This window comes from Melanotaenia boesemani, chromosome 1, assembly GCF_017639745.1.
Source record: "Melanotaenia boesemani isolate fMelBoe1 chromosome 1, fMelBoe1.pri, whole genome shotgun sequence".
NCBI classification, from domain to species: Eukaryota; Metazoa; Chordata; class Actinopteri; order Atheriniformes; family Melanotaeniidae; genus Melanotaenia; species Melanotaenia boesemani.
Window position 1 is genome coordinate 18,368,913 of NC_055682.1, and position 14,124 is coordinate 18,383,036.

Sequence of the window (14,124 nt, forward strand, 5' to 3'; positions counted from 1 at the left end):
GCAGGATTTTCATGTTCAGTATAAATTAAAGTTCCCTTAAAATATTTGTTGCATCCAATTACATTATTTTGGCCTCCCGCCAGTTTTTTTTTTTTTTTTTTTTTTTTTTTTTTCTGGTGTTTACGAATGCAAAAAGTGACCATTCAAGCATCACAAATGACCACCACTCCCCCCCTTAAACAGAGCATATTTTTGTCTGTTCCCCATCCCGCAACAACCTGGAGGAGAGACAGCGCAACTACATCACTGCCCTTGCCTCCTCCTCACAGCGTTGGTCGCCATCCATCCCCTCTCCTCCTGTACCATAACAGATGGTGGGAACAACATTGCATCCACCGGGCACCATAACAATAGAGCGCAGCATTCAGTCCAGACAACAGTGGCCTCGTAGCATCATGCTCCCGGTTCAGGACTGCGAGAGGCTCTGAGTGCCGTCGTGATTTATTTCACGCGGTACCAGCACCACCGCCACGGCCACGGAGGAACCTTCTTGCGACTGTTTGGGCTCTCCATCAAGCGGGGAAGATGGCCGCTATGAAAATATTAACCAGCACAGGGCTCTTCTTGGCTTTCTGTGCGCTAGGGCTTCTCGCCATGGCGATTTGCACCGATTATTGGTACGAGACGGATGCGAGGAGACATCGAGAGAGGTGTAAAAACTATGCCAACAAGCGGAACGACCCAGGTTACATCTACATTTCAAGCCACAACCTCCCCCTTCAGATGCCTCCCAAGAGCCTGGAGAGGAAAGGTAACGGCCCAGATGCTGCTCCTCTCATCAGAGGGAAGCGGCACTTTCTGGCCGCAGCGTCTGCCATGGAGTCTCATTGCAGCCGACAGTTTAACTCCACGATCTCTGGGCTTTGGAGGAAGTGTCACCGGGAAGGATTCGACCTGGAGACCGAGGACCTTATATACAAAGGTAAACATGTGAAGCCTAGTTTCTCTGGTGCGCACCAGGCCGTGGGGCTCTGTGATAAGCTCAAACCTAACCTGACACAAACACAAGATCACTCAGGGACCGCTCGCCTTGTTTCTGCGATCGCATTCTGTAAGTAAAACTTGACTTACAGAGACATTAAGTTAAATTATTTCAGTGGCAAATTTCGCTGTCCATGGTTCTGAATAGACCCGAGTCTCGAGCTAAAGGACCGTCATAGTTGTTATTCACACAAAGTCTACTGGGTACTAAACATCATCTTCTAACAGTTAATACCATGAAGTTTTTACAGGGGATGACAACCTAAATATGTTCTGAATTCTTCTCTACAGAGACAACCCATTCCTAAGTCCTCATAGTAAATTGTTATTAAAAACACATTTCAGACCATCTTGATGCCCTGCTTGGTCCAAGCTGAGCACAAACACAGCTGGATCTTCCTTTGTGGTAAACATGGCTGAGAGAAGGTATTGTGATATGATTTGTGAGACTGGAAGCACAAAACCGCCTGAAAACAACCTGAAAGGTACATCATTTTCTCTTCTAAGAACTCCTTCTGAATGATGTCAGCTACACCACGATAATTTAAAATCAATAACAGACTCTATATAACACCTATTTATTTTAAATAAGCAATGGTTAACACATATTTTTGATAATTTAATCTCTTAAAGAAAAAAAAAACAGGGTGTTAAATCAAATTTGCCTGACCTACAAACTCTAGGAGGTTTATTGACATTGCTGCACAGTTGTGTTGACTCAGCTCTCAGCTATGTGGTAAATTTGCAGCCTTATGTTGTATGTCTACCAAACTAAACTATTTTCAGGGATAAAATGCCAGAACATTTAGCTTGGGGCTTCCAAATGGGACATTTTTTGGCAGTTCTACTATATTAAATATGATCTGTGTACATAGGCTATCCATGAAGTGTTGAAAAACAACTAAAATAATAATAAAAATTGAAACAATAAATAAAGACATTTTGCTGACATGAAAAACTCTCAAAAACCATTGTTACTTTGGCCAGGGATTTTTCAAAGCATGCTGAGCTCCAAACAGGCAGAATGGAGGTACAGATTGGAGTTTGGCTGATTTCCAAATATATTAAAATCTGTTTATAGCATTTCCACTAGCCCAAGAAGTAGCTGTTATATGCTGTCGAAGCAATCACATATCATTGCCCAGTGTAGAGAGTTATGTCTGATTCTTAAGATCACATTTCACTTTATTTCATATCCATGTTCCTTTCCAAAAACTGTTTTGTGCAATTATTGATAAATGAGCAATTTGTTTTTCATATATTATGTATGATGGGTATAAAGAATTTCCATTAGATAACAGTAAACAAAACACCTTATTTTAGTTCTGTGTTTTTTTTCTACAAGCTCCACTGTGCTGTTGCATAGTTTGTTACACTCTACACCACATGTGTATTTACTCAAAGATCTTTGATTGTATTATGCTGATTACATTAAATACAAAAGCCACGCTTTTTTAAAAATAACTTAATTAAACTCTGTCAGTACAGTTGTGTGTAAACTGTCTCAATACTGTCTGTAATACAAGCCTTAAAATCAACTGACATTAATAAATTATCTGATAATTGTCCAAACATGAAGGCAAACATGACTGAAGAATCAAAGTGTGAATATTTCTGTGTAAATTCTGCTACTGTGAAGTAATATCACTAACAGAGTAATACGTCCATATACAGTTTTGAATATATTCTTAAATCTAGAAAGTGGTTAGTTTGGATTAATCTTTATTTGGTTAGGTATTTAAAAGTTTTTTGTTGTTATTTGTTTATGTGCTCACACCGTTTTTGGGAGTGTTTACATAACAACATTTCAAATTTGGCATCTTTAAATTAAACTCTGGCAGACATACCTTACACACCCCCAAAGTTTCATCTTTCAGTTATTTTGGCCCTTGCTCAGAATAGAAGTGGGTGAAAATGTTTTTACATGGTACCGCTAGATAACAGCTATGATTCTTCCACCTCAACAGAAGCACAACGATAATAGGAACTTCAAGAAGATGTCAATAATTCTAATCATGTTAGGCAATTAAAACATCCAGAGTGATTATACCAAAGGTAGTTGGGATCATCAAGCTTCGCCAGGTGTGAAAATATTTCTCTAAGTTAAAATGCCCTTACAGGATGTAAAGAGAACTCCACTGAAAACAGGCTTGTAAGACTAACTGAACATCTTAAGAAAAACTAGTGAGTGAGGTGCAGCTTCATATCACATATTGTCTTTGCAGTATCACAGCTTGCTGGAACAGCGTGGACTCAAAAAGTACCCTGATGACCAAACAAACATCTTCAGGTGTAGCCTTAGGTGTTACAAAAAAAAAAAAAAAATGAAAAAAAAGGACATCCAAATCAAAGCCTTGAACATCCAAAATGTGAGCAAGAGACATTAAAATGTACAAAAAGAGAAGAGTTTTTTTTCTTTTTCTTAATACAACAAAAACTCAAATCTTTAAGTGGATAATAATTTAAACCTTTATTTAACAGACTTAAGTACACTGAACATTTTTTAAAGAATGTGCAAAGCATATAAAAGTATTTTTGAGGATTCCACAGTCAACAGACTAGTTGGTGACAGGTGAGGCTGTCATGACTGAATATAAAAGGAGGACCAACCAAAAGGCTTGTAGCGTTAATATGTTCTAAAGCTGCTTTGTGATGCACCTTTACAAATACATATCTACACGTAGTATTTTGCTGCTATTAGTGGACAATCTCAGAAATATGTGGGACAATTTTAGATGTGGGGTTCTCAGTACTATTCTCCTTTTGCTTTTCTCTGCTGTAGAAAAGACAGATCTCACTGTGAATTCAGACCTGCTTTTTGTGAATGAAACAGCTGAAATAAGGAAGGTTATACAGTGCAGTTGTTGTCTGTATATTTTCCACCCACGGTTCTTTGTCTTTTGTCATTTTTTTACCCTTCCTTTTTTTGAAAATGAAATAGGTTGTTGACAATCCGTCTTGGCTCAAGTTTACTTTGAACTAGTCGGTATTTGACCCAAAAGGTTGGTTTATAGTAAGCGCACAAGCATCTGTTTGCATTGACCTCAACTCACAAAAGCAATTTTTGGCTATTCAACCAACACAGACTGTCTTGTACAAAATCCTTAAAAAAAAAACAAAAAACAACAACAACATTGCTTAGCCTTGAAAAGCCTTGTTTGAAAGCCAGGAGATGCTGACAACACCAAAGTTTATTACAAAGAGAGCAATAATAAAAAAACAAACAAAAAAAAAAAAAATGGTGACTTGCTTAAATTTAGTAATAACTGACTTGGATTTATCCCGCCATACTCCACAATTAGGATTATCAGTTCTTAAATGATTAACAAGTTTAGTTGTAAGACAGAGTGATGTAACACAATTGTAAACATGCCTCAATACCAACATTTCACATGTTACTTACATCAAATTCTAAATTTGCTTGAATATAAAGTTAGTCAGTGAAGGTATTGAAAATATTTAAAATTTTTCTTGTCTCTTGTCTTGTATGGTTCAAATTGATTAACCCAAACAAATGACAGTTTTAGCTACATTTGGGGAAACTTTTTGGTATAATAGGTCGTAGCCTTTGAAACCAAAATAGTGAAATTTCTTCAGATTTATTAATAATAATAATAGTAAAACATTGTTTTCGAACATATACAAACTACTGCAGCTAAGCTTACAAATTATTCAGGTCTTTCCTAAATTATGTAAAGCAACTGATTTGCTAAGAGGGTGATAAAGAAGACTGAAGCTGGATTACAGAGGTGGCCTCCAAAAAACCTAAATGAAGACAAAAGTATGAAGAGATTCAGTTTAAATCAGAACATTTAAGTATGAGAGCTTTGGTGGAATAATCCATATTCCGTATTGTTTCCTAATCCCCTCATAATCGCAACGTAGGAGCTGGAAAAACAAGGTTAATAAGGCCAGCTCAGGAAATTAAAACTTACTGAGAGTGGAAAATAAATAAACTCCTCTGCTGTGTGTGTATATTCAGATTATCTTTTGATCCCAGAAGAGGGGCAAAGGTTCAGAATGCAAATCTTATTGTATTTACATTCATACTGGTGCTCTTAACTCCACAAACTAAGTATATTTGCATTCCAGTTTTAATTGTGTCCATCATTTTGTCTTCTCCAGGAATAATTCAGAGATGCACCCCTGTCAAGTATCACTATTCTTCGTCAATCCTACCACGAAATTTACCAGTCAACATCACAAAGACCATACGACAGGATGAATGGCATGCACTCCGTAAGTCTGCAAGTGTTTGCATGATTTTACATGTCACTGGTTATCTTGCCTTTTTATGTACTACCCATGTTTAGCTCTTATTATTCTTTAATGCCAAGCTACATGAGCTATGACACGAGACATAAACCAATGTTTGAAACTGTTTAGGAGCCATGGCAGTGCCGTCTTTTAATTTCATTCAACTTATTCAGGCATATTTGCCGTGTATTAGTTGGAACAATTAAGCTTGCAGGTTGCAATATCAGTCAATGCATACATTAAGAAAAATGGCCTTTTCACATTAAGGATGCACTTTATAGTTTGAGGATATTTTTTTCTTTTTAACTGTTTTATGATACAATTGAACTTTTTGCTAATGCTGCATATTTATTATTTTCCAGTGCTGCTAAGTTAGCGAAATTAAATTTGTGATATATAAAATCATTTAAGAGCCATTTAGGGTGATATCCCCTTGAAAAATTCTCATTGCATTTAGAGGTTTGGTTGACTGAGTGTATGTGAAACTGGTGTACTTCAAGGCAGGATATTCGGCCCACTTTTAATTTAATTTGACTTATCTTATCTTATCTTATCTTATCTTATCTTATCTTATCTTGTGCTCCCTTAAATGTGGATATCAAATAACAAAATTTAATGTTATTTTAACCAGTGAACACAGCCAGTTCACCAGCTGTTTTCCTGTTTTAAGAGACCAAACAACATATCACTATTGTGCAACTGCTATTCTAACTGCGCTTGTAGAAATGTGTCGAGCTAATCACTGTAATTGTGGCAAAGGAACAGCTCGTGTTTCTTAACTAAACTCTCCATTTCCCTGGCAGACCATGACTATTTCCCTTCCTGCTATGAGCTGTAAATGAAAGAAAAACACTCTGTACAAAGCTCATATTAGCCCAGCTTCCTTCACAACACAAGAGAATCACTCACTAGTTCACAGTATGTAGCATCGCTCAACTCGCAGCACATGTGAATGACCCCACAGACATGATCTTTATTTCATTTTTCTTTTTTGTATTTGGAATTTTCATGGCTGTACATTTGGTTTTGTATGTGCTCGAAATAAACTTACTTACTTACTTGCTTACTTACATATAAACATAGATGTCTCATTGATCCCCAGTTCGTACGTCAATAGCACCACCATATTGGTCTTGGCACGTTAGCAATTTCAAAGGACTAAATGGAGGAAAGACACCTGGATCTTTGGCAGCTTGGGCCTGAACAAACCATAACAATCTTTTAACATGTTTACCAGAAATTACTTTTATTAGTTTGAATGAACAATAGTTTTTTTTAGTCAGGGGTCCGCAACTCTTACAATGCGAAGAGCCATTTTCCCCTCAGTCCAGCTAAATAAAACTTGTTTAGAGCTGCAAATGTTACGAGATCTTTTGGAAAAAGACAACTTATATTTTTTGATAAATATCTACTATAGGAAATTTTTTGTCATTTTAAAAGAACCACACTTTTATTTCTATTTTTAGGTTTGAAAAAACAAACAAAAAAAAAACAAACAAAAAAAACAAACAAACAACAAAAAACTATGCAAAAAGAGAACAGACAAACTTTCTTCAATGGGATGTAGATATTCATAGAAAATGATGTAAAAGAAAGATTGCTTAAAACCTGCATTTGTTATATCTTTTTTTAAAAAGATTAGTTAGCTCTTTAGCATTTTAGTCATGTATTAAGAGCCATTGTGGAAGGTCCAGAGGACAACTTGTGGCTTCTGGAGATGCAGTTTGCAGACTCCTGTACTAGGCTAATGTTATTCTAGTGATAATATGCAAGAACTGTCCCACTTCAGACATAATCTGACAGCATCTGAATGATCCTGGAACCTTTTTAACACTACAGGGTTTACTAAAATAACATTTATTGTAGTGCTACCTATAATAACATTGAATACTGTAACTGGTGCAATACATTTTTTAAAAACAAACTTAAAAACATTAAGTGGTTGTCCACAGTATGATGTTTCAAGATGACAAGGGGTTGAAGAAACGGATCTACTTATAGATGAATTAATGGACAATATATTAGATTTTACTACTTTATTTAGGGGCACAGCTTTTAAACCAGAGGACTATAATAGAAATAATATCTAGGCTACTGTGTTACAAGAACAAATCTACCACATATACTCCTGACAAGTACCTGGTTTTACTTTTGCTTTGACAATAATTTTCCCAACCCATGCAATATAACTTACGTCAATCCCAATAAACTGTTGATTAACAATTACGTTACAGTTGTAAACTTTTTTTCACCATACATCAAAGATTAAACCCTGTCAGCTGAAATTTAACAAACATTTAATATTAAATCCAGTTTAAACTGTTGTGTACATCTGATGAGCTTCTTGCCAGGACCAAGATGGTGGACCTGTTGGCGTGTTGCAGCTGCAAGCTGAGGCGGTTGATACGTACTTATGTCTACGACTCACCCCCTCCCTCTTTGTGAGCTACGAGTCACAGTAGCTTGCAGTATCCTGGCGCTGACTCATAGTATTAATAAATCACTCAGTTGCTCACAGTAGCCCCGGCCCCACTCACAGTACGCATGGATCATTCACTCACGGCATCCTGAAGCTGACTCACAGACATTTTTTTTTTTTTTTTACCCATACTTAACTTTTATTTGTAAGGGGCAGGACTAAGATTTTTCACTCTTTTTTCCACAATAAAATGGATTATTTTCCTGTTTTGTATGAATCAGTCAGAAAAAAAGCAGGTTTAGCTTGTGTGTACATGTAGATTTCTATTTACTCTGGTTAACTGATTCAGTCACTCAAATGACTCAAAAATCCAATTCACTTTGGTGAGTGACACATTTAAACTCAATTCAGTAAAAAGAACTGAGTTTATCATCATTATGGCAAACATGTCAATAATATTTGAACATTTGGCAGTGTTTTTTTTTTTGTTTGTTTGTTTTTTTAATATATTAAAAATATTTCCCTGTGCCTTCCCTTCTGTCATCTCCCCTCAGTTATGATAGGTAGCTGGCATGGAACCAGAAATGGGTTTAAAATATCTCATTGGTTTAGCTTGGTGTCAGTTAAGTACAGATGTGATGGGTCACAGATCGACGTATTTCATGTGCCAGTGGTCAGGAAAGAAAGTTCTGTGAAACAGATCTTGCACAGGCTGGCCCAGAGTTTGTTGGGCTGCCGTACTACTGAGTGTTATGGAATTAGCGTTAGAGTCTAACTGGTCCATAAAACTCAGTACTAATCTATTAGACCCATAAATAAACTATGTCAGCCTAACAAACAGATCAGAGCCCCCCCACCAGAAGGCCCCAGAGTTATGACAGTGGGTGCCACAGCAAGGCTAAAAATTGTTGTCAAAGAAAAGGGGGGCCCTGCAGAAAAGTTTGGGGACCACTGGTCTATAGGCACATCAAAGCAAACAATCTCAGGTTAAAAAAAATATTAACAGCATTTAAAAGGTGAAATCATTAACTTTATTTAGAATTATCATGTTAGGTGTGTACATCTAAAACATTTCTGTTCAAACCAGTTTCTCACAAAGATCATTTCATTTAGCCAGTGCTGAACCCTCTCAATCCCACAAAATGTTTGATGAGGAGGATGAGTCGTATTTACTAAAATTTACATGTTATCATGTTCCTGTGGTTTAGCATATGTTGGGCGAATCCAACAACCCCCAAAACAACAGAGCACAAAACAGCAATCCACACAGGCAGGGTGGATTAGATAACCACAAAACACTGTTGAAGCAAATCATGACTCATCCTACTTGTTTAAGTTGGTTGGAATTGAGCCATTTTACATTTTTTTAAAATAAATCCTGGATTTTAGATGTTGACGTTTGGAGTTTATGTCATTGTTTAAGACAAAAAAAAAAAAAGAAAAGAAAAAATTGTTATCTATTAATACAATTTTGCTGCCTCTGATTTGCAGTAATTGCAAACATAATATCAAGTATTATGAATTTAACACATCTCTGAAGTTATATTATAGCACAGTAGTAACAATTTGTGCAACAACAGGTCAGTTGTTTGAGCCCTGGTGTCCTAAGTTCACATGCCAAAGTGTTATTGACCAAGTTCTCAAGCCCCTCTTTGTCACTGATTTGTTCATTGTTGTGTAAGTGTGTTCACACCAGAGACAGTATAGAATGATAAGCCTTATAAATGGTCGACAGAATGAGAGTGGAGCTATATAAATGCAGTCAGATTACCCTGTAATACCACTGTACTCTGACTTCTAAAGTTACTGTAGTCGTCCTCTTTTCTATATGTTCAAATTGCATGTGAAAATTGCTACTAACCCATAACAATGGTTTAACCCAGAAAATTAAGCTTTTTTACATGGTGACAGCTACATCTCATCCGAAACCATCTACCAACCTTCATCAAGTAACATAGTTGTTTTTTTTTATAAGCCTCTAATAATTTATTAAAATGTCCCAAACATTTAATGTAAATATATATTATATAAAATGTTGTGTAGTTGTGTTGTGAAGTGTAAAACATTCAGTAGTGATAAAGGAGGTAAGGGAGATTAAGCATTTTGGTATGAAAATCAAGCTTAGATTGAACCAAATATCTTTCTTAGACTCAGATGGCAGCTGTGTGTGGATCATTACAAGAGCTCTGCTGCTGGAATATTAGTCAGTGGACCAAACTATTTTGAGGCATCAAAGGGGGGTTCCTAATACTTTAAAGCTTCATTCAGCACTATTTCTGCTGCTTTAACGTAATACCTTAAATACACAGGTTGTTGTTCACAATGAAAAGTTGGGGGCAGCACAGTGGTGCCTGCTGGTTCATGCCCTCTTTACTGCTAATTTCTTTTAATGTACCGTAATCTTTTCGTTTCTTTTAATGCATTTTAGTTTTGAAACTTCTTCTGGTGTCTTGTAGATATAGTTTAGTCTGCTACATTTTAGAGAATTTTTGTTTTTTGAGTCTTTTCACCTCTTTTAGGGTGCAGAAAATTTCTGGCTGTGTATGGAATGTCTTTGTGTCACTATATGTACAACAATGTACATGTACACAAATGCCATTACACCACATCCAGATGTTTTACAGATGATGTTGTATGCTCCATGATCTCTGAGCTGTTCCAAGAACTCCTGCTACTTATTCTTTCCTATTATTCTCATACAGGTTGAGTTTACTGCAATTTCTTTTAAGATAACTGTTCCATAGCTACTCTTATGTTTAATTTTACTTTTCTTTGACCAACAAATTAGGAATGATGGATTTTACTTGTATTGATATTACAGCATATTGTGGATTCACAGCAGCTTCCAAATGCAAATTAGCTCTGTAAAGTTAAATGTGTTATATTTGATGTCTAAGTTTAAGACCTCTGCACCACCAACGAAAACAAATTCCTAAAATCCTGTTGTATACAGTTTGATACGTCTTCTGCTCCTTAAGCTAGGCACACACATAAGGATTTTTTTAATCTGATGAGATTTTTTATCTGTTCGAGACCTGACACGTGAAGATAAAAAATCTGACATTTAACAGTTTTGATCGTAATGTGTGTACTGTGGTCTGATAATCTCAGCACAGAACAACACACACATAACGATGGCGACCTGCAACCGAGCTACAATCTAGTCCTCCAAGCCAGAAATCTCGCGTCATCAAACGTGCACTAACAAAAGCAAAGAAGAAGAGACATGGCAACAACAGGAAAACACAACACCCTGCAGGACAGAGGTCCTACATGATGAAGTAATGATGGTTGTCTGCTTATTATTAACAGAAAAATCCATAAATAAAAATAAAAAAAAAACAGACTGGAGACAGCGTGAACACGGACTTTATATCCTTCCTTGTTCCCCAGCCAGCTCGCCTCCCTCTCTGATTGGCTACATTCTGTTCCACGTCACAATTCAGAGTCAGAACTCAGGAGTCGTCACCTTTTCACACACACCTGAAGATATTTTGTCGTAAATATTGAACATGTTCAGGTTTTCCGATTGTCGGCTACGACCCGTTTCTGAGCTGACTGTCAAGGCGAATTCGCTCATATCACACCTCAGACCACATAATCATTTTATTAAAAAAGCTTATAAGACTAAAGATAATCAGGAATTTGCCTTACTTGGTTGGAAAGGGGCAAAATCGGGACATAAACAGCCCAATAATCTTTATGTGTGTACCCAGCTTTAGTTGATTTTGTGTTTTGAAGTTTAAAACATTCCTTAAATGTCTTTTTTAAAATGGTTATCCATCCACTCAATAAACCACCAATAAATCCAATAAACCCAATGTGTAGTGCATACCTGCTGTGGCTTGTTGGGTGATCACTTCTTTTGATGCTGTTTTTTACTGTTTGTGCAGTCAATTTAGAGCAGTGGTGGGGGACACTGGTCATCAAGGACCAGAGGCCTGCAAGTTTTAGATGTTTATTTGCTACAAAACACCTGATTCAAATCAAATGGATTTAAAAGCCTATAACAATGACTCACCATGCATTATTGAGTCATTAATGCACAGTGACTCATTAATTTCAATCAGGTGTTTGCAAAGGGAAACATCTAAAACTTCCAGGATGAGTACCATAGTTCGCCGCCACTGGTTAAGTTACTCTAAATATTTTTTTACCCTTATTTTTCTACACCTGCATCCTCAGTTTCCATTTTATATTACATTCCAGCAAGCTGGGATAAATACAAGCTTAGGCTTTGGTATAATAAAAACTCCAGATATGAGATTTAATAGCTGGGGTTTGCAATGAATGCTGCCATGTACAAAAATTAGTCAATGTAAAATGGTCCTGTCTCACTAATTTGAAACAAATTCTTATTATAACAAAACTGTTTTTGCTGTGCAGTCAAAGTAAAGTTTTATAAAAAATTGCTGTTTTGTTAGTTTTTCTAGCCATAATTATCCACCATCTTTCCTTTTTTTTCCCTATATAGTGAGACTACAAAGGAAATTACATGTTTAATTTTGACTTGAGTGTAATGACATTTTCAGAATCTGCTGCTTCTTTAAAATTAAATTAGGTTGTTGGTTGGGTTGCTATGTCACTCATTTATAGTTTTCGGTTTTTACTTTTTTACTCTTCTGTATCTGTAACTCAAAATTGCCAGGGTGACGTTTTCATGTCTTCTTGCAGATTTAAGAAGAATGACGGCTGGCTTTGTGGGCATGGCTGTATCCATCATCCTTTTTGGCTGGATCATTGGAGTGCTGGGATGCTGCCAGCAGCATGACCTCATGCAATATGTAGCTGGGCTACTCTTTCTCATGGGAGGTACTGTGAAAGCACATATGCGCACAAGCATACAGACAAAATCCTACTTTATTCAATTTCCATGTTTATTTGGTGACAGCTGAGAGCGCTGTTAGGTTGACATGAGACAGCAGATCAATGTCCAGCTGTAATCTGACTCTCGTCCTGCACTAAGATGTACAGTACACGTAAGAGTTTAATGATCGATAAAGAGCCCTTTTAAATCACTGTTGCTCTCTTTTCCTCATGCAGGAACATGCTGCATCATCTCTTTATGCACATGTGTGGCTGGAATCAACTTTGAGCTGTCCCGCTACCCTCGCTACATGTACGGCCTCCCCGAAGACATTAGCCATGGCTATGGCTGGTCCATGTTTTGTGCCTGGGGGGGCCTCGGTCTCACATTGCTGGCTGGCTTCCTCTGCACATTGGCCCCCTCTCTGAGCACGCCCGCTCGCACAACAACCCACAAGCCCAGGCAGGAGAATGGAACCGTGTGACAGTGGCATGGTGAAGCAACTGACCCACTGAACGCACAAACCACACCTGTCCAACTTTGATGTTTGACTCTGAAACAGTCTTGTCTAATCACCATATCACAACACCCCCAACATTGCCATCCCCTTTCAGTGTTCAGTGTGCCTGAGTTGTGAAGGAAGCAACAAAGTATCTACAAGCTTCACACTAATCGTAAAAAAAAAAACCCTAGAGGGACCTCCAGGAACATTGAGAGAAACGTGTACAGCAACATATGACTGGGGAATGGCTCTCATAGCACAAATAGAACATTTTTTCCTCTTTTGTTTAGGTTGTTTTCATTTTGACATGCAGATTTTATGGTGATTTAAAAGTGACTGTTTTCTCTGAAGAGAATTTGTCTTAAAATGGTGCTCTTTTAAATACATAAAGCCACACACACACTCCCACACAGGACACACACACATGCACCAGCTTTTTCACATGTGCTCAGTTTCTCCAGATAAAACATGAAAAAAAAAATCCTTCAACTGGAACAAACACAAAAACATCAGGCTAGAGCATCCTATCAGCATTCCTCTTTCATTCTATCATGTGTGTTAGTAATCTTAAGAAAAAGTGCTGGCAGTGGCTTTCACTGCTTATCATTAGTGAGCACACTGACTGATATCAAACACTGGTCTGGGAGTAGATGCCTATTATGGATGTTGCAGTGCCATCAGTGTTAGACAGTACACAGAAGTACATTTGCCTTGGAAAGCAAATTGATGCTTCTTTGAAAATCCTCTATGTACAGATGCATCTCTGTAGATCCAGATTGTTGCTAGTGTAAAGTCACTTTTAATAAGATTTTTTTTCTGTCTGTTAAAAGGTAATGAGGGCTGGAGATAATGGGTTGAATCCTTAACTGGTTTTAGCAACTCAAAAGTCTTTTTTTGGTACCAAATAAAAACAATTAAGTGAAAGAAAGCATTAAAAGATAGCAGCTGCTGAGCAGCAAATTAACTTTGCTGTTCTGTCACCGCTCTGACAGTTCCAGATGTTTGCTGGCAGCTGAATCATAAATTATCTGGAAAAAAAATGTGAAAGTGTCTGTTTACCTTTAGTACTGGTCAGCCTTGTAGTGTACTCTGAATACGAGCAGGTTAAGAAATTTTAGGAAATACAGAAGCACAATCAAAAAGCTCATCTGAACAAGG

The 14,124-nt window shown here is 37.2% G+C and overlaps 1 protein-coding gene across 1 annotated transcript; it reads left to right on the forward strand.

The window, feature by feature from the left end:
- The first annotated feature begins 237 nt into the window (after nucleotides 1-237).
- Nucleotides 238-13,225, forward strand: tmem276b (transmembrane protein 276b). Its single transcript, XM_041980742.1, has 4 exons — nucleotides 238-922; nucleotides 5,107-5,220; nucleotides 12,332-12,469; nucleotides 12,701-13,225. The coding sequence occupies exons 1-4, from the start codon at nucleotides 526-528 to the stop codon at nucleotides 12,946-12,948; spliced, it is 897 nt and encodes a 298-aa protein (XP_041836676.1). The 5' UTR covers nucleotides 238-525; the 3' UTR covers nucleotides 12,949-13,225.
- The last annotated feature ends 899 nt before the right edge of the window (nucleotides 13,226-14,124 follow it).